Here is a 20,990-nt window from a genome sequence, read left to right as displayed (position 1 = left end):
GTGTGGCAGCTGATCACTGATGAGGTTCGCAAGTTTTGCCCTGGATCCACTGCTCTCCCAACAAAGGCCCAGTGTGAACACAAGTGGAAAACCCGTGTTGCAGCATGTAAGCGTACCAAGGACCACAACGCTAAAACGGGCAATGACAAGAGAGAACGTGTCTTCATGACAGAGCTCAGCGAGGTGCTATGCGATAAAGTTTCGGTGGAGGCCAAGGTGGTAGCCGGAGTCCGCAGGCCACCAATGCGGATAGAAGATGCCAATCCAGCGGACGAATTAATTGAAGTGAAAGCAACTGAATCGGCAAAGCGTGTGCATATCACCAGCGATGAGGAGGGTGGTAAAGAAGAACGTATTGAGCAGGTCCCTCTCAAGAATAATAATAATAATAAAACAGGTCGCGTAATGAAGCAGCATAACGATAGATGTGCAAAGTCATGATGCCTGGTCCGCTTCTGTTCTGGGTTCACTACACCGTGCGTTGCAGCCGCGAGCAAAACCAGCTCAGGCTGAGAGTTCCCTCCATGATTGCTTGTCCAAAGCGCGCATTCTGAGCCCACTCAGATCAGTCATGGTCTTCAGTGGCATGTCTCTGGCAGCTGTGCTTGCCTTGACTGCCGTGGCCAGGTTCGATTCTCAAGAAGAAACCTAAAAAGCTGACCCAACGCAAATCGTCGACTCGAGGATTTGCACGACCTGACCAAGACGGTGGAGCAGGCAAGGGAGCAAAGAATGACAAGCTCACAGACAAGGCTCGAGGAGAAACTGGAAAGAATTGACAATCTCACGGATGTCCTTAAGCAAATGGTCGCCAAGATGCATGTTCAAAAAAAGTTCCATTCTAAACTATAATAATTGCAGAATCGGGAAAAATTAGAACATAGATTTTGTGACACATTTGTCTCTACAATTGAATGTCTTCCATTTGTATTTGAAGATCTTATGTATGTGAATCAGCACGCAAGTGCGTTCGAACGTGTGTGTGTGTGTGTGTATGTGTGTTTGGAAGGGAGGGGGGGGGGGCAAAGTTCATATACACGCACCTACAGTCCTTGTACCTGCGGAAAACAGCTCGACTGCTGCTTGGCACAAAGACAAAATGTCGACGTCTCAATGAAAGGAGATTATAAATTCTGATTCATCATTACTGCAATAGAACAGCGGAAACGCAACACTGGTTAACATGCAAGCAGAATAACTACATTGTCCTTCTTGAGACGAGCAAGGCAAGATACTCGAACCTCCGAAAAGACAAAAAGAACATCGATCCACAAATAATCTTCGCAGCGATATGGCTAGCTACTTTAAGAACAGCAGTTACGTCATAGCATAACATTTTTTATAAATAATTAGTAAATGCAGATCAACGCAAAATTATGGAACGATTGCCAGAAATGGCAAATAAGATCTAGATGAAGGTAAGATCTAGATGAAGGTAAGATCTAGATTCTAGATGAAGGTAAAATGAAGAAATACAAACGAGATGACTGTCATAATAACTCAAGCCGAACGCATACAGTATTGTCCACTTTGACGCTTGCTACACACATACATACACACATACACATACACACACACACACACACACACACACACATGTACAAACCAGACAGTCTTCGGCAGAACAGTCCTCCTGTCTAGGACCTTTCACTGTGCGTCTGCTGAAGAAGGGCTTTTATTTTGTTCCGTTTCGTAACTGCGGTGGCAGCGTGTGTACCAATAGGGATGGCTTCTCCTGCATTTCCATGTCCACCGTCATCAATATCTTCTTCCTCCAGCATATCCTCGACAGAATCATTCGCGAGAAGGCACAGGTTGTGGAGTACGCATGATGCCAGGATCATTTTGGTCAGTAGGTCCAAATCACTGGCGTCAATGTATTTCAGTCGTCTCCAGCGGCCCTTGAGCAAAGCGAACGCTCTTTCTATAGTGACACGAGCCGTGGATAAGCGGGTGTTGAACGTACTTTGGCCTTGACTGGTCTGTCCCTTTTAGGGCACCATTAGGTAGGGCTTCAGTGGGTAGGCACTGTCGCAAACAATGCACTCGTTGCCTTGACACAAGCCATTTTTCTCCAAATCATCACTGAGGGGCGATCGACGAAACACACGAGCATCATGGACGCTTCCAGGCCAGCCAGTGAATGTGTCCGTGAATAACATGACATCATGATCACGCACGGCTTGCAAAACGAGGGAATGGAATCCTTTCCTGTTGATGTACGAAAGCGGATCATCAAGAGGTGCCTTTACAGGTATGTGACAACCATCGATCGCACCCACAATTCCGGGAAAGCCTCTGGATTTGTAACGGAATCCTTCGATTACGTCTCCCACACTATCACCAGTTGGCCATCTTAGGACGCTTGGTCCAACTTCCCGACAGAGAACACTAACCACGCGCTTCATAACAGCATGGCATGTTAAACGGGACACGCCAAACCTGTCCGCTACCGCTTGGAATGACTCCTGGTTTCCAAATACCCACAGCGTGATCTGTAATTGCTTCTCTGGTGATACTGGTGGCAAACCTCCGTGGGACGAGTCAGGGTTGAACTCAGGTAGGGTAGCTAGACGACCTAGCACGCTATTGAAAGTTGATCTGGCCAAGCGAAAATGCTGGCGGAAAGAAATATCCAATAGTCTTGGCACAATCTCCTCTGAGTAGTTTACCACACAGCAACGTTTCTTCCGACCAGTAACAAAAGCAGCAGCAGCAAGAACCTCCTCTTCCTCCACATCCTCTTCGTCTTCATCATCACTACTGAGCAGCTCCTGTACGATCCGTGCAGCGATGGTGGCGACGACCGCAAAATCTATTGCACGAGAAACACTTGCAATAGTGAATGCCAGTAATGTACAAAGGCTGAATATTGGTGGTCAATTCTTCAGCCTTGCAAGCTGTTGTTGAATGGTGCAATCCCAGCACAAGTAACAGTTGATATGGCTTTTGCTGTAGCATCGCTGTCATCCCCTCCTCTTCCGGCGATGGGTGTCAAAAGGTCAAAGGTACAGGGAAGCGCACAAAAATGCACTTCCGACAGAATAATAAGACTCTTTGAGTGATTGCAAAGAATCATTCACAGAACTAGAAACCGGATCGGACGCCATCATCGCCATGACAATTCCACTGAAAAACTCTAAAATGATAGAAACCGTTCTATTGGGGGGGGGGGACTTCAACTAACCTCTTTAAAAAATTTGTTGGAACAGTTGATGAAGACAATCCGAACGTGCTCTTAGTGTACTAAGGTCGCAGTTAGCATGTTCTTGAGTGGAGTTCCAAGGTAAACTGCGTACAGATAGACTCAACAGCGTGCAGTGCGTGTACAAGGTGCTTGTCGGTATGACATCACCTCCATAGCACCACCACCATAGCTCCACCACCACCATAGCACCACCACCACCATAGCACCACCACCACCAGCACCACCACCAGCACCACCACCTCCATAGCACCAGCACCACCACCACCACCAGCACCACCATAGCACCACCAGCACCACCACCTCCATAGCACCACCACCAGCACCAGCACCACCACCAGCACCACAACCACCAGCACCACCACCAGCACCACCACCACCAGCACCACCACCTCCATAGCACCACCACCTCCATAGCACCAGCACCACCAGCAGCATCACCACCAGCACCACCATAGCACCACCACCAGCACCACCAGCACCACCACCTCCATAGCACCACCAGCACCACCACCACCAGCACCACCACCACCACCAGCACCACCACCACCACCAGCACCACCATAGCACCAGCACCACCAGCACCACCACCACAATAGCACCACCACCAGCACCACCAGCACCACCACCTCCATAGCACCACCTCCATAGCACCACCACCAGCACCACCACCAGCACCACCACCAGCACCACCAGCACCAGCAGCACCACCAGCAGCAGCACCACCACCACCATAGCACCACCACCACCACCACCTCCATAGCACCACCACCACCACCAGCACTACCACCACCTCCATAGCACCACCACCACCACCACCTCCATAGCACCACCACCACCACCACCTCCATAGCACCACCACCACCACCACCACCACCTCCATAGCACCACCACCACCACCACCACCACCACCTCCATAGCAGCAGCACCACCACCACCACCACCACCTCCATAGCACCACCACCACCTCCATAGCACCACCACCACCACCACCACCACCACCACCACCACCACCACCACGAAAGGACGAGTTGGTGGGGTGCTCTCACGGTACTTTAGGGTACAACGACTCATGGCTTCAGTATGGCACCGTGTTTACACACTAACTATCCAAACAATGTCATGTTAGGTGACTGGGTCCAGGATCACTTGACTTATACTAGACATGTATCTGTAGACCTAGGCTCTGCAGCTATTGCACATGGTGCAGTTTCCTGAGAGAGAGAGAGAAAGAGAGAGAGAGAGAGAGAGAGAGAGAGAGAAAGCAGCAGCAGCAGCAGCAGCACGGCTTATGGTATTCATAGATAAAGGAAGAAAGCTTGCGTAAAAGAGAAAAACCACAGAGGCTTTATCGACGGAAAGTCAACGAACTCACTGGAAATGGATGTAGTCTCCTTTCGACACAGCAAGACGATTCGGTACAAAGTCGTACTCAACCCCAGGATAGGTCTGGACTATATTGCCACGCTTGCCACGTACCTGCTCAAACAAAATAAAGTAAACAGGGAGTTTTGTTCCGCGTAATCGTGTCGTCCCTCACAGGACTTCAATAGGGACGTTTTTCCCCTTATTCTATTGTAGGCTGGGTGCCATTCAGTCCAAAGCTGGCTCTCTCCCAGTATGCTGACTCCAGTCAGGTAGACTAGCAGCGGGCCAAGACAAGATGCAACCCTAGGCATAGGGGGCATTGAGCACTCTCGCAGGTAACTTTAGAAGAGAGAAAACAGCCCATAATATCGACAATCCAACTATTCAACTCGGATGGTGAGCCAATTAAATTATGGTGAAAAGGAGAAGGACAAAATGTTACGTTGGTGGACAGTTAGTCATAACTCGTGACATTTTGCCCTTCTCCTATTTCACCATAATCCAACTATTATTAGCAGGAATCTGATACCCGTGCTAGTGCGTAGAAGACACGGCTGTCGGTAACGACGTGTCCACCGTGACAGCCTACACTGGCATGCATGCAGGTACAGTAAACCTCCTCAGATCCGGGCAGGTTGGGACCGAGCACTGTCTGTAAGTAGGAATTACCCGTAACGTAGAACTTACATACTTACTGCATGCAAGCAAACATTTGTATGCCAATCAATAGTTTTTTGGGGCCATTTTCCGTTGAAACGCCAATCTTTGTGACTCTAGATGGGTCAGAAAGGTGCCCGGTACGGACATGACCGGACTAGGGGCGTCCGAATCTGGGGAGTTTACTGTAGCTGCATTAGCTGCAGATTGCAGTAGGTGTCAGTGCCCAGTGAACATGTAATGCTATGCTATTTCATGCACACATGCATCAGCAGAATGGCATTAAAAAAAAAACAGCACGGGTTTTGCATGGATTAGATGTGTGGTCTTCTCTTCACCCGGTTCTGTTTCTTGGATTACGGCGGAGGATCGTCTCTCACCTGAACATTATGGATTCGAGCGTTGGCTCCAACACCAGCTGGTTGTTTCTTGATGGAAAATGTATGAGATCTGCGCGCACATAAACGCAAACGCACCCATGGATACACATGAATACGCACAGTTTACAAGCGATGGCAAGAAAAGCAAAGGCAAAACTAACATCACCACCCAGAGATGAATGTTCTTTTGCCTCCTGTTCAAAGCTAGATCCAGGATGTCTTGTCCGCTAAGTGCGTTTTGAAAGTCTTAACCATCAGACTTGGGGTTTAGGAACAACAGCACATACTAGTGTTGAAACGATCTCACCGGATACTCGTTAGCTCGCTCGCCAGAAACTCGGCTCGTTTGTGCGGCCAGCTCGTTTGCACTAACGAACACCGTACACCGTACTCCGTACACATGGCAATACATGTCGACCGGGGAGTAGTGCTGACCCGAATTTGCCAGCTGAATCTCGATATTTTGCGGCATAATTTTGCTCGTGCATCGTCGAAATTTTGCTTTCATTTTGCTAGGCCACTCGATATTTTGCTCCCTTTTTGCTCCAAAATTTGTGTCACGTGTGAGAAAACTGACCGAAAGTGGGTTACGTGTTGGCAAAAATGAGAAAAAGTGAGTCACGTGTTGGTAAAATTGTGCCGAAATGAGTCATGTGCACCGTATATGTGTAAAATCTCCCAATTCCCAGCCAACACACCGATATTTTGCTCCATTTTGCCAGCAAATTCCCTTTCAAAATTCTTCGATATTTTGCTAGAAGAATTGCTAGCAAATTCGGGTCAGCACTACCGGGGAGTCGTAAAATATGACTGTTACGACTCCCTGGTCGATCGAGAGTCCAGTCCCGCGCAAAGTGAAAATCACTCGCAGTTACAGGTGACTGTATGCCTGCACGACACTTGAGTTGTTTCAGTTGTCGTTGCAGCTTTGGTGGACTCTACTGATGTCCTGTTCCGCATCTGCTGACCTGTCGCAGGATATGCTTCAGTCACCTCTCCATTCGAGTGAAAGTTACGCTCAGTCGTTTGGAAGTTTTCTTCCGCGATGCAGCGAAGACCAGGGCTACTTGCAATCTTTGCAAAACGGTCTATTGTTACAAAGGCTAATCCACGACGGCGCTGAAAAGACATCTCGACACCAACCAGCAGTCCGAAGTGAAGCAGCAGCAAACCCAAAAGCCGGCGGTGATGATTTGAACCAGCTGAAAAAAATCGAACTTAGAAAAAAAATTATTCAAAAAAATAATCATATTTGCCACATCAATGAAACTCGTTAGATCGCTCGATAGTAGTGACTTTACTCCCTCGCACCCAGACGCTGATTTTTTGGAACAAGTTTCTATACTTCCGATGGGAGAATCCGACATGGCAGTGCATTTCGGCGTGGCCAGGTCAAATTGTAGAATATCGCATCGAGTGAATTGCTTTATCTGAGAGAGGAGATGTTCGTGCCCTTGAGACCCGAAGTCCCGTTTCCATACGACAAAATTTAGGAGCTCTGCGCTCAGCGCTTTTTCAGGGTATGAATTTCGGGTTGTTCTGGTCGGGTCGCAGCGTCGCGGACTATTCCATCGTCTTCAGCGTCGAAAAACTACTGGCCATGTGAAATTACAAGGCGGTGAGACGCTTTCGTCTTCCTCTACGAGCGAATTTGTTCTGCGCCAGCATACCTAAGTATGCAATTTCGTACGCGCAGTTCGAGTGACGAGGCGTGTGCACTGTACACTGTACTGCATGCACGGACTGTGCGGTCGTTCTCGATTCTCCCATCGCTCCCATTCATTTCTGTTTCCAGCAAAAGTCCAAGTAAGTATTAGTTGGCGCACTTCAAATGACTATAACTCAAGAATGGCTGGGCCGATTCGAATAATACTTACAGATTTCCTATGTACTACGCCTGGGAGAATCGAATGAGACCAAAATCGAAGCGATCGGAGCAAGTTTTGGAAATTGGGTGTAGTCACTATCGATAGCTTGCTCGTTAGTGGAACTGATCGCTCGTTTGTTATAGATACGCTCGTTTCAACACTAGCACATACCCCTAGTTTAAAGTTGCAAAGAGACCATGGTGGAAGTTGAGAGTTCAAAAAATAGATGGCAATTCACGCAATTAGATCGCTAGCCCATTATGATGTTCTACTGACCGATCCTGAAAGGTGCGTCCAAGCTGCTGTGTGTTGATTGCTAGTCGAAGGCGAAGGTTGGCGTTGTTGAAGATATCCACGACCGGGTTCTTCTTGAATTCAAAGCCGCGTGACCTGGCTTTGGCTGGCGTTGCGAAGCCAAACGTCAAATTCTCAAGCGAGTCATCAGATCGTGAGGCGTTCCAGGAGTTGTAATCGTTGGATGAGATGTTGTAGCTGCAAATGCAGGCAAAGAAAACGCCGAGCAGATTGACATGAGAAGACCTGGAGTGCATATTGAAGGGGAAGTTAAGGCAAAAATCAAAATTTCACCAGTTGTAGTCTTCGGGGTGCTGAGTCGAATGGTCTTGGTCCGAGAAAGCTGAGACGCTCCCTTCCTACTTGAATCTCAATCGAACTCGCGCACTTCCACTGAAACTGGGTGACTGCGCCCTACTAGATGGGGATTTGTATGCAAAATGTCACTAAAAGCGCCATTTCGTTCTTATAAAAGCACGGATGACCGCGATTGGCCCATATGTTGTAGTCTTTTGGACGCTGAGTCGACTGGTTTTGGTCCGAAAAGGCTGCGATGCAGCGTTCCTCCTTTATTCCCAATCGAACATGGTTGAAGAAGCGGTCACGTGCTCCTGGGTGCCCAAATCACCTGGTCACCACGCCAGCAGGCAACAACTTTCACACCAAGGTTCAACTCGAGTTAAACTCTAGTGACAGGAGTGCACCCAAAAAAGGTCAAACAGGCTAGTAAGTTGTACCCTGCAGGCACGGTGACCAGGTGACTGGTGTACGCAGGAGCACGTGACCGCTTGTTCAACCATGTTCGATTGAGAATAAAGGAGGAACGCTGCATCGCAGCCTTTTCGGACCAAAACCAGTCGACTCAGCGTCCAAAAGACTACAACATATGGGCCAATCGCGGTCATCCGTGCTTTTATAAGAACGAAATGGCGCTTTTAGTGACATTTTGCATACAAATCCCCATCTAGTAGGGCGCAGTCACCCAGTTTCGGTGGAAGTGCGCGAGTTCGATTGGGATTCAAGTAGGAAGGGAGCGTCTCAGCTTTCTCGGACCAAGACCATTCGACTCATCACCCCGAAGACTACAACTGGTGAAATTTTGATTTTTGCCTTAACTTCCCCTTTAAACACATCAAGATCAAATATTCCAGGACTCACCGGATCCTGAAAGCACAGTTATCGGCCTCCACATTGTCCGGCACAGTCCAGTGGAACGTGTTTGGCTGGCCGCCCATACCGTTACCTAGGTGATTGTCGCGCGACCATGGCGCTTCATGGCAAGCGGGCGCGGGCATGTTGTGGGCGGGCACTTCGATCCACTGAGCGGCGAGAGACTTGCTTTTGTTCGTTTGCGTTGGGTCATCCGGTGGGACGATAATGGTGCACTTCGATCGGCGGTAGAAGGACAACTTGGTAACCCAAGCTTGGAACGACGTGTAGTTGTAGGACATTTGCTGTAAGCAACGAACAGGAGACAAGCACCAAAGGACAAAGTCAATGAAAACTGATCATCGCATACAGTAGAACTTCAGTGCTGCCTAGTATTCTGAACTACTAGAATATTATACACACCTGAAACGATACAAAATATTTATCATAGCACGCTCAAAGCAAGTTTGTACAAAGAGAGGATGGTGGTAAATGCCAAGGCACCAGAGCAAAGATAGCAGCAGTAAGCGCCCCATGTCCCCTGTCGGAATATCATGCTCTAACAGGTTGCTCACCTCGCACACTGTTTGGCTGAGCGGCGCAGGGAAGTAGTGCGGACTGGGCTGGTTGATGATGAAGCTGCGAAACAGGCTGCTGTCCAGACTCTGGCAGCGTGTGAACCAGTAGTGAACGGGACCAGGCAAGCTGCAATAGCCTCTCTTCTTGACGTTCTGACTCTCTTGCTGATAGTACTGGCAGCGAGCAACATCATTCGTCAGAACGGCTATATCCTACGCAAGGAGAGAGAGTTTAGCACAGTACATGCTTCAGTACAAGAGCCTGCAACTACACAGCGTTGCTCAATGAATGGAACTCGGAGTATTGTGCAAGGCAATGATCTTCAGGCAGCAATACTAGCACTGTACAGTTTACATCCCTACATGCTGTCATGTACAAAATAAAAATAATTAATTGTGCCGTCATGTCCACACACGCACACACACACACACACACACACACACGCGCACACACACACACACACACACACACACACACACACACACACAGCTTAGCTTACCTTCCATTGACTCGGGTTCCAGTACGGATAGTAGTCTCGCTCTTCCGGACATTCGTATCCATAGCGAGCTCCAGTCGGATTCTGGCGTGTGTACGTGGCCTCAAAACGAGCTTTATCCTGCAAACGTCGGAGCTAGAATACAAAGTCGTGGAAAGTGGGCAAGTGAGAACAGTGTGTCAGCCATATACACATCTGTAAAGAGAGCACGAACCTGAAAGTGAGAATAGAGGCATGCTTTCTACACCGAGAAGAGGCGTCCTTTCACCAGCGGAGAGGGCTCAGAGCACGGCGAAATGGAGCACTATTGCACACGCGGGCACAAAGGAGGTTTAACCAAGAGTTTGTCGCGACTCCAAGTTTCTTGCTAAATGCAATCATCAGGCAACTTGTGACACGTGGGCATGTTTTCTACTGTAGCCACCGTACTGTTCTGCAGCAACTAGTGGAGATCTGGACAAGGTACACGGTATGCAGGCCATCTCCTCACCTCCGAAAAGGTCAACCCCGATGCAGGCCGTATACATGTGTGATAACTTGCTGCGCGTGGCCTTCAATATACACTCCCCAGGCAAGATCCTGGGTCCGGCATTGCTAGGGAGTTCAACACACTTCCCACTGGTGTGCGGCAATATGACAGCAGGGTTCAATTTTCATAAGGATACCAAGCTCTACGACTCGTACATCTACACTTGCAGCAGAAAGCCACACGGGGGGGTACGTACCCATGCCGTCTTGTAGATTTCCTGAGCGGAGAAGACGTTACCACGCTCAGTAGCCTTGCAGCGTAAGTAGTCGTCTAGGTGCTCGTGCATACCGTACCTGCAGAATATATCAACATCACACAGCCACAGTCACTCAGTGGTGTGTTGCTCAACCTCCGTGACAAGCACATGGGGCAAAACACTAGCCGAGCCACACTGTATCAAAAGAAAAATGACAGTTCAAAAACAGAGCTGCTCACTAGGAAGATCTTGTTGTCACAGGACTGTCAGGCACCAGTCGTCCTATCCAGTGATGTGACAATTATTACATCAAAGAAGAATAAGATGCCGTGCAAACGTCCTTGAAATCGTGCATTACGGAAACCTGTGATCTCTTTCCTTGCCAACTGCCTGTCCTGCTTTATAGTGTAACTATATCATCCTGGCTATTCAATCCTCCCTTAGTCACATGAACAGACTCCTCTGACTATGAATTGATGAAGTTAGACTGAATGCTCTGCTCCTTATCATCCTGGTATCTATGTGGCATGCGTCTGTTACTGATTATTCAGTGTGTTTGTATTGCCGTTCCCTTTCCTATATCTTCTTCAAGCATGTTCGCCGAGTCCCTTCAATTTGATCTATCTTTCACTCTGCGTTTGCTCGGGGTATATCAACTCCAACCATTCTTTCCGCTGTTATCGCCTCACCCGCGGTGCATACCATAACGTTGGTAGGGTTGGCGTGTAAGTCGGTGTGACCATTGGATTCTTTCTGGTGTGTTTCTCTGGAGTGAATAAGACAGCATAACAATGAAGCACCCTATCGTGTACTCACCTGTGATCATCCGTACAGTCAAAGTCTCTGCACGGCGAAGGGTTGAGAGGAATAGTGCCAACGACCGATCCATCGCGCAGCTTATCGTGACACATGTACTGGATAATGATCTCACAGTTGTTGTTCTCGTCGGCGCATGAATGCCCGTTTGTCCTGAACCGGCGGCAGACATGACAGTACCCACACATACCCAGGCATGCACACACACACACGTACGCACAATATTAAATAATGAAGTCCAATCGTACTGTCCGCCAATCAGCCTCCGTCACCAGAACAGAGACAAAAATGGCCATTTAGCAAGAACTTGCTGCTGTTGACAAGGCAGTGAAAAATTGCCAGGGCCCTTGGGCAGCTCAGAGAGTCATTGCAGAAAGTAATTTTTTCTCTATTTATTATTGGCTCAACATCGGACTTTCCTAAATTACTCTGTTCATACTTGATGCCGTACATGTAGATAGCAGTCAGATCAGCACAAAGTTACAAACACTTGCATACCGCTGGGTAATAAATAACCCCAGGCAGAGCTCCTACTCAGGCTTGAGCAGAAGACAGAAGACAGTTATAACCACCGGGACACTACATTCACTATGGTATTGAGATATACTATTGACCCTGCCACTTGATTCAATAAAATCCACAGATTTGGGCTAAATTTGGAATTTTCAGTGGAGCCCCCCCCCCCCCAAAAGTTAATTGCACTTCAGATGGCTGACTGTACAACCCCAAAATGCGTTCTGTTAGTGCCGATACCTCTAAACCGCTCTACAAATGATTGCTCACATTCATCCTGCATTGCCGATTGGATGTGTTCCATAAAAAGACAAGCCGCCTAGAAATCATCCGAAATCCCACAATGTAATAATTATTGCTTTTGCAAAGGTGCTCAAAGAAAGAGGTGACGTACCACTCGAATGTGACAGGAGATTTCTGATAGTAGTAGGTATGTCCAACGTTGTAACCACCACGGTTGTTATTCTGAGAGTTAAACATCCTGAAGCACAGAACACACACAGCACGGGAACATGCAAAAGGCGAAAACACATTGATGAACCGAAAAGGGAACTTCAGCACGGACTGCACCTGGCACGAGTCCCTTGTCAACGATGCTTGAACGCTGCAGGTATACTGGTGGCTTAGCTCCATGCCAACAATTACCATATAGGTATACTCATACCTTGGTTATCCGGACCCCGAAATTACGGGCACTTCGGTCTACCGGGCACCCTTTGGGTGAGTTTCAGTGGAAATATTACTACTCTTATATTATAATATTACTACTCTTGTCACTTTTTGTTGAAATAGCGATGTCATAATGTTATGCCATATCTATGACATTTCCCCATAAAATGAATGTGAATCGCAGTTACGAACATTTCAAAGTTACGGGCAGTGCTCGGTCCCGCACCGCCCGGATAAGCGAGGTGTGAGTGTAATACGGCATGCATAACAACACCAGATCTATGTAAAGTAAATCCCAGCATCAAGAACTGAGCAACGATGCATTCAACTACGTAATCAATGCATTAAAGAGTTCATAAAGTTCGTGTTCAACTCATGTGGATCAGATGTGTTCTGGGTGGCTTCCTAATCAGTTCCTATCATTGGAATCCTTTTATTTTGTCTATTGACTGAGTGTTGAGAATGAGGATTTGATTACTTTAAGGGATCCTGTGCTGATGCGAGTTTTGCAACACACCTCTCAACTTTACCCACTGGCATTCAGGAAAGCATACCTGATAAGAGAGAGAGAGAGAGAGAGAGAGAGAGAGAGAGAGAGAGAGAGAGAGAGAGAGAGAGAGAGAGAGAGAGAGAGAGAGAGAGAGAGAGCACACTTATGCAGAGCTGCCAACCAACAGGGTCTGTTTTGTACACTCGGACTACTGATTTCCGTCTTTTGCATTTCCAACAAGAATGGCAATGTCGAGGTTCGCTTCTTGGTTCTTGGACCTGAAGGATGTGGACGACAGCGCCACAGAGGGAGTACTAGCGTGCATTGACAGCACGTTGAGTGAACTTGGCTAGGATGACTGGAAGAAGCAGCTGGTAAGCCTGTGTGTGGATGGTGCTGCTGTCAACCTTGGTGTTCGACGTGGTGTTGTAGCATGCCTTCGTGCTGACATGCCGTGGCTAGTAGGTGTGCACTGCTTTAATCATCGCTTGGAACTTGCTGCCAAGGATGCCTGTTCCAAAACGTACATCGATGACATCACAACCATGCTGACGAACATTTATCTTGTCTACCACAAGAGCCCCAGGAGGCTCCGTGACATGCAGCGCTGGCAACAGAGCTGGAAGAAAATGTCGTCACGCCGGAAAAGGCGCATGGCACCCGGTGGCTGCAGCACAAACGCAACGCCATCAAAGCTCTTCTCCGGTTTTACACAGTCATCATCCAACACCTGCAAGAGCTGTCAGCAGGTAACTCAGCTGATTCTGCACGCTTCCGGGGCTACCTATAGCAGTAGCTCAAGAGCTTCAAGTTTGAATCTAATCTGTTGCTCTACGACACGATCTTGACACCATAACTTTCCTTTCTTTTCTTTTCTTGCCGTGGTTGGCTATCACCCCTCTCTCGCACTTTGCGTGCCAATCGGTCATGGACCACGAGTTGAGTAAAATAAAATAAAATAAAATAACTAAACTGCACTGTCTCTCAGCCTACAGTGCAGTTCTGCTGACGTCCAGTTCGCTACCTCGAGTCTCACCTCCTGTCGAGCAATGATTGAGCACCTCAAGACAGACGATCTCCTGGGCCACTCTCAGCTTTCAGAGCTTCTGGTTGCTCTGGAAGCTGACCAAGAGGTGTTACCCAAGGGCATCAAGCTCAGCGGAACGCAACAGGCTACCGTAAATGCCTTGCATACTGCAAGAATAAAATTATGCTTCATCCATGGATGCCTGCCTAAGGCAGAGGTTCAATGATCTTGTTTGGCGCGTACGAGCGGTGTTGATACCAAGACCCTTGGTCAGTTTAGCTGCTTCCGCCCCGCCTCAGCTGCTTCGGCTGCCATCTTTATATGCCTCCCTGCTATCTCTTGCTGGCGTTCGCACTATGCCGGTTTGTGGCTATCTTGAAAAAATATAATAATAATCCCAAGCAGCTAGGCTGTGAAGATTTTGAGCTGTAGCACATGGCCGGAAGATGCTGATGCACTTAAGGCGTTTAGGCACAGAGGTGGCGCTTGCGGTTTACAAGCACTTTGTGGCCATGCTTCCTAATGACGTGGAGCAGGACAGCATTGTTTCCGAGTGGGATGCATTCAAGTCCTTCTGGAAGTCCAGTTGCTCGCCCCTGCCCAGCCCGAAAGTCTGGTCAATTTTGGTGTCAAAGTACCGAGAGCACTATCCCAGCTTCTGTCGCTTGGTGGAACTGTTGCTGATTTTACCTGTTAGCAACGCCGTTGTGGAGAGAGAATCAGCACAATGCGCCGCATTAAGACCGACTGGAGGTGCTGCTTGGGTGCGTCAACCCTTGACAACCTCATGCGAATCGCTCTGGAAGGCCCCAAGCCGTCCAAATTTGATGTAACGCCTGCACTTGGTCGGTTCACGTCAGTACCACGTCGTCCAAAATGTCCAGCCATACAAGAGGAAGCACATCATCTTGAGCAGTTATGAATCTGGTGAAAAGTAATTTGCTGTTGAACTTACTTTTCATGATTGATTCATCACAAAGTCCACATTGCTGTGCAGCAGAGATTGTGTCTATAACATTTAACTTTCATTTTACTAACTTTCATTTTTTTTGGTTCCGTGCCTCTAATGATAACTGAAATGCGAAAGTTGCAATTGTTATGGTACATGTATGTCTACCGAAAATAAATATTTAAATAACCGACGAGGAGACAACAGTCGTAAAATAGCAATGAAAAAACCATTCTCAGATACACTGCAAAGGTTCACACTTCACGCGTTATGCATAACCGCTAGCTGTGCTGCATTCTCACGCTTCTTTTCATATTACTCTAGCTATATAACTGGTTGTTTTAGTGATTCTTACTATGTGACGATGTTCCACTGATGATGGTCACACGAAAACGTTCTGGAATTGTTTCATTTTAATTGTTTATACATGGTTTTGAGTGCACAATTGAAAATAAATATGCGCCGAATATTTGTTGACTTACAGTACGTGAAATGAGGTATGAATCGGCCTTTAGGCTTTACTGTAGTCAGGTAGTAAACGGGGCCAGGTCGGTTTATTGTATGTCTTATTCGGAAAGCTCCCATGTGTAGGCAGGGATATCTATATCTCTTATAGCCCATATTTGGCACACTCTGGGGAGTTATAAGACTATACCAAATATGGGCTATACCAGACCTGGACCTGGCATAATCCAGCGGCAGATGCAGGGCCGAACGTTCGAACGGCAGGGTGAGGAGATAAGTCTCACAACCAGTGACACACGTGTGGAAAGTCCCATTAGCCATAGAATACAAGACAGGAGTAAACCAGTGGTCACGCTCTTTGTCATTTGACATTTGGTCCAATTGCCTCTTGGCTCTCTAGCGGACAGTTGAAGAAGTCACGAGTCCTCTTTTCCAATGATCAGACAAAAGAATAAGAACCTCTGAGCCCATCAAGCTCTACTTTGCACGTGAGTGCAAACAGGAAAAGTCTGCTACGACACATGTACATGTACATGTCCTTTAGTTCAGGTGCTGTTGCAAGCTATCAGCTAGATGGTACCTGTACAGATGTCTGTTGCATGCCTGCCATGTGCCTGCCATGAACTGCATGATTGTACTACTCATGGCCACCTAGCACAACTATACAGCCATGTACTAGTACATGTACATGACATTGTACAGTTGTCCTCCGTGAAATCCGACCCAAAGTGCATATCCGGCGCCCTCAACTTGCACGGCCCTTGACGCCCTGGAAGTGGTATGAATGCCGCGGCTGAACGTACACATGCACAAGAACAGTGATGTAATCGGAACTGGTCCAGGGCGCCAGTTTGGCACTTTGGGTCGGATTTCGGTGAGCGCAACTGCGTATTGAAATCAATGTAGACCTATAAAAATGCTATTGCATCCATTGCAATTGCCATTAGCCTGCTGCAGCACACTGACCTGTTTGCATTGTTGCGATTTCTACCAGCTCCGTTCAGACGATTATTACTGCCCCTGTATTGGTGAAACACACACACAGGGGCACGCCCGCACGCACGCACCCACGCACCCACCCACACACACACACACACACACACAGAAGGCAATCGAGTTAGGTATCGAGTACTGGTGGTCGGGTGATTGCTAACTTGCTATAGCAGCCAACGGAGCGAGAGAGAAAGGTTTTCATTGAACAGCTGACTGTGAGAGGAGGACTGAGACTTAGCGACACTACCGGCAAGTTATTATCAAGAATTGATGGCCATGGAGCTACGAGACTCTGCGCCGCTTGTCTATCCATGTGGAGGCAAAGCAAACGCGGGTAACACTTTTGCTGAAGCGAGCATAGAGCTGAAGCTGGACAGATGACCGTCGTGCCTGCTGTTTACTCCACAACTCCGGCATAATGACTACGTACACGGCTTCGTACTTGCTCACCTCCAAATTCAGGTAAAGTTTTTTTCCCCGAATAACTTCGGGAAATTATCATACACGACCCACACACAGCAATTGTTGGTTGGCACCACAGGGTAACTGGGCGAAGGAGCTGGCAGTGTGTAACGATGGAGGCGGCCGACCCGACAGAGGCAGGGACCGAGAGTGAGACCGAAATAATAGAGTGATTTGGGAGAGTAGAGAGAATGCTGCCAACACTGAACATGACATAACTCTGTGGGAGCAACCCCCCCCCCCCCCCCCTCTCATTCCAGGTTTTCGGTACGCTCCTAGATCCTGCTACCAGTTTGAAAGTAGGAAAGTTTGAATTTTATAAAACTATTGTCTTGTGCGTTACCTGGGCATATGAAGATAAACATTACTGCTGACGAGTTGCAACAAACTAATCAGCACAGTGGTTGCACAGATAAACGCTCGTGAAATACGTCCATTGACATTGGAGACAGCCATTACGCGTCGCAACAGGTCTCCTGGTCTTCCTCGGCCTCAGTCCTAAACTAAAAGTCAAAGTGCTGGACTTATTTGGACAGCTGGTGTCGAAACCAACGACGTGTGTGTTACCGGTATACTCTTTTGCTGACAAAGTGATCACTGTGACTACCCGATTCCATTGGAGAAAGTCCAGAACTGAGCAGCAGCACAGGATTACCGACGTAGAATACTCAGTAGTCGATGTTGCAGAGTCAGAAGATTTCCAGAATGGAAGAATAAGATATCTTTGCCTACACACTATTCTCTACAACTACAGACTACACATGCCAGGCCCATGGCTTTTGAAAAGGTTGATCGGGTAGGGGAACGCCACAAAATCGAACTCGGATCCCCCGCGGACCAGAATCAAACTGCAAACGCCCGAGTCCAGACCTCCAGAGCTACACATCGTCACCATGGTCACATACTTGTACCGTACGGTCACCATGGTCACCATGCACAGTTTGCAATGTCATGACGTTACGTCACGCAACAAATCCACGCAAAATCAAGGATAGGTTGCCGTTTTGCGCGGTTCACCGACATCTTTGCGCGACGAGGTTTGTTTGTCCATCTGCCATCTCTATTTTCTTGCAAGTAATTCTCCTTCGAGCTTCTTCGCGAATGGATTCTACGGAATGCTCTGTGGATGTCCAAGATGGAATGGCAACCATTGAACTTGCCTGTGTGCCTGACGACGTGTTGAAACAAATTGAGTGCAATGACGATGGAATTTATACAGTATCACTAGCTGCTTCAACACTTGGCCAAGATGATGATGCCGTGGATGGTATTGGCGATCGCTCTGCAGTTGGATCTGCTCAAACTCGGGGTGATGAAGCTGCTGATGCTTCACAAGCGCATAGCATACGTTCACAGAATGGTATGCATAGAGATGTGCAATATGCAGTTCGAATGGACAAAACACGCACAACACGTCCCCTTAACGACCTGAGTGGAGTATACAGCAGTCTGAGTGACTTGCGGCGTGACTTTGGACGGTGCTTACAAAGCCTGGAGATAGTGGCTGCGGATGTGAGCATCGACGATGCGTCCTTTCTCTTCGGCTACATTCGGCCTGGTCATGGCTCGAAGGGTCAGAAAGTCAATGTTGCCGACGACGAGGATTTATCAAATATGTATGAAGTGTGCCGTAGCCGCCGAAATCACATCTTGCTTTGGTACTCGTTTTGCAAGGATCCCAGTTCACGCCCTGCTGATTTATCCGCCATGCTCTCGCCCATGTCCAATGGGAAGCAACGGCGAAGCGGCTCTCCGTCCCCGGTCAACAACAAGCGGCGACGCCCATCGCCCAAAGTCCATCCAGGGGCCGATACTGTTGCAGCTTCCATTCTGAACGGCACGCCGATGGCGAGTGCCGCGCAAGACTCCGTCGTTGCTGGCCACAGTCCACACGATGCAGCGGCGGTGGCACCAGCAGCGATGTCCGTCGGCACCGTGCCGGCAATGTCCATGTCGGCCACAGCACTGCAGGCGGCACTGGAGCAGAACCATCTCATCCAGCGTGCGGCGATGGCAGCCACGACGAGTGGGGCGCGTGGCGACGCGACCCTGCTCGGCTTCAACGCGCTGGCTTCCACCTTGTCGCATGAGCAGCGAGAGCACACGATGGCCGCCGCCGGCAGCAGTGTGTCTTCACAGCTGCTCGCCACGCCGCTGGTCTCGGCGCCGTCGTCCACTCCCCTGTCACCGATTGTGCAGCAAAGTAGCCTGACTTTGCCAGTGGCCGCAGGTGTGAATGGTGATGCCACCGTCACCGGCACTGCTGCTCTCACTGACCCGGGCAGTCACAGCATCACACCCCCAGCCGCGGAATCCCTCCTCTGGCCACTGCACCTGTTCAAGGAACGCGTTGAAGTGCGCAAAATGCTCATCCAGCAGCTACAGGACTGGAGTGCACTGAGGCAGTCTGATGTTATCACCGAAGACATCTATGCCACCCACAAACAGAAGATCCTGGCTGACTTGGATCGTCTGTAGGCTCGCAGGGGCACTTTTCTGTTTGATGGATAGTTTTGGTTTCGTGCCAAGTTGTCTGCTTACCCATCATTGGCAGGTGTGTTTGTGTGTGCATGTGCTTGTTTGTGTGTGTGTGTGTGTGTGTGTGTGTGTGTGTGTGTGTGTGTGTGTGTGTGTGTGTGTGTGTGTGGTTCACATGGGCATTCGCTTCCAGATGCGCTGATACGAGTAATGCAAGTACAGGCGGCGTGGCTTTGCGGCTCATCCTCGTCTAGATGGCTGTTTGTATCCATTGCATTTCGCTGTCGATCAATATCACCAGATTTAGTCCTTGAAGTAATGCCAGGGCTTGATTTTTCATAAACTTCCGTGCTTATTCCGATTTTCAGCAGCTGCTGTGTTTTTGTGTATAGCTCTTTTGTAACCATGGCTGTGAGACATGACGTCATTTGCACAAATGTTTTGCCGATTTGAAATGTTCGCCAATATCCTGGTCACACATTGCTGCTGCTGCAAAGGCTGTGACCCGTGCTGCTAGCTGTAATCCTGTCAGAGTGTCTATTCTCAAGCAAACCCGCTCTGGGGCCCATCATTATGTCGTTTTTCCACCCGCCCGCCGTAACGTTGAAGCCACTCTTACTGGCCTATAATGATCTATTATTACTTTGCCCTCTTTTAGTTCCCAGGCAATCACAACATTTGAATATCTGTCATAGCACTAATATGAGTAATACCGATGAGATTCCGAGAGCACCCTTGAGAACTGCTTGCTCTCTGTTGTTTGCCACCCTGGTTGCAACGCACCGACTTGTACGTGGAAGCACGGTGAAACTTCTTCTGTGTAGCGTGCCTCCCCGGGGACATACGAATTTGTACTTTATAGCTGCGAGGTACCTCGCAGGTCAAACGACTGAAAAAGCATGCACACGATCCTCGAAAAAGTATATGATTCAAAGAGAAAACGTGCAAGTATGTGATATCCAGGGTTCCACACGAGACACAGAGCACCTCACATCTTCATTGCAACTATAAGTACCGTATTATCTCTAATACAAGCACAGTCTCCAATAATAGCACGTCTCCAATAATAGAACACCTTGGGGCGGCATTCAAAAAATAAAGTGCTCAGTCTCCATTATAAGCACACTGTGTAAATTCATTATCTGTACCGGCGAAAACACCCTGAAATGTGTGTATCTGACATGAATTTGGCATGGCAACATGCCTCTGAAATGAGGTTGAAATAACAATGGAACAGTCTCCAATAAAGGAACGTCTCCATTAATAGCACGGGGCGGAGGTACATTGAAAAAATAAAGGACCGTGCTTATATTAGAGATAATACGGTAGTAGTTGTAGTAGTAGTTTCATGCCCTTATTAAGTTATTATGTAGACAATCATCATACAACTGAACCTCATGGTTCTTT

The 20,990-nt window shown here is 48.3% G+C and overlaps 1 protein-coding gene across 2 annotated transcripts in view; it reads right to left on the bottom strand.

Annotated features, from left to right (window-relative positions):
* LOC135808579 (protein DD3-3-like) overlaps window positions 1–20,990 on the bottom strand; it is a 35,218-nt gene that overhangs the window by 5,164 nt on the left and 9,064 nt on the right. Inside the window, exons 1-11 of one of the 2 annotated variants that reach the window (XM_065321792.1) lie at window positions 17,449–17,866; window positions 16,617–16,670; window positions 12,445–12,531; window positions 11,538–11,690; window positions 10,722–10,818; window positions 10,000–10,131; window positions 9,497–9,712; window positions 8,931–9,226; window positions 7,755–7,970; window positions 5,611–5,680; window positions 4,581–4,684 (exon numbers count right to left, since the gene is read on the bottom strand). In XM_065321792.1, coding sequence (XP_065177864.1) covers window positions 4,581–4,684; window positions 5,611–5,680; window positions 7,755–7,970; window positions 8,931–9,226; window positions 9,497–9,712; window positions 10,000–10,131; window positions 10,722–10,818; window positions 11,538–11,690; window positions 12,445–12,531; window positions 16,617–16,670; window positions 17,449–17,561 — 1,538 coding nt within the window. In that variant the 5' untranslated portion in view covers window positions 17,562–17,866. Of the gene's footprint in view, window positions 1–4,580; window positions 4,685–5,610; window positions 5,681–7,754; window positions 7,971–8,930; window positions 9,227–9,496; window positions 9,713–9,999; window positions 10,132–10,721; window positions 10,819–11,537; window positions 11,691–12,444; window positions 12,532–16,616; window positions 16,671–17,448; window positions 17,867–20,990 lie in introns of those variants that run through there. The other variant, XM_065321793.1, reaches the window with a different exon arrangement.

This window comes from Sycon ciliatum, chromosome 2 (genome assembly GCF_964019385.1).
Source record: "Sycon ciliatum chromosome 2, ocSycCili1.1, whole genome shotgun sequence".
Taxonomy (NCBI): domain Eukaryota; kingdom Metazoa; phylum Porifera; class Calcarea; order Leucosolenida; family Sycettidae; genus Sycon; species Sycon ciliatum.
This window is presented reverse-complemented; position numbering and strand designations above follow the sequence as displayed.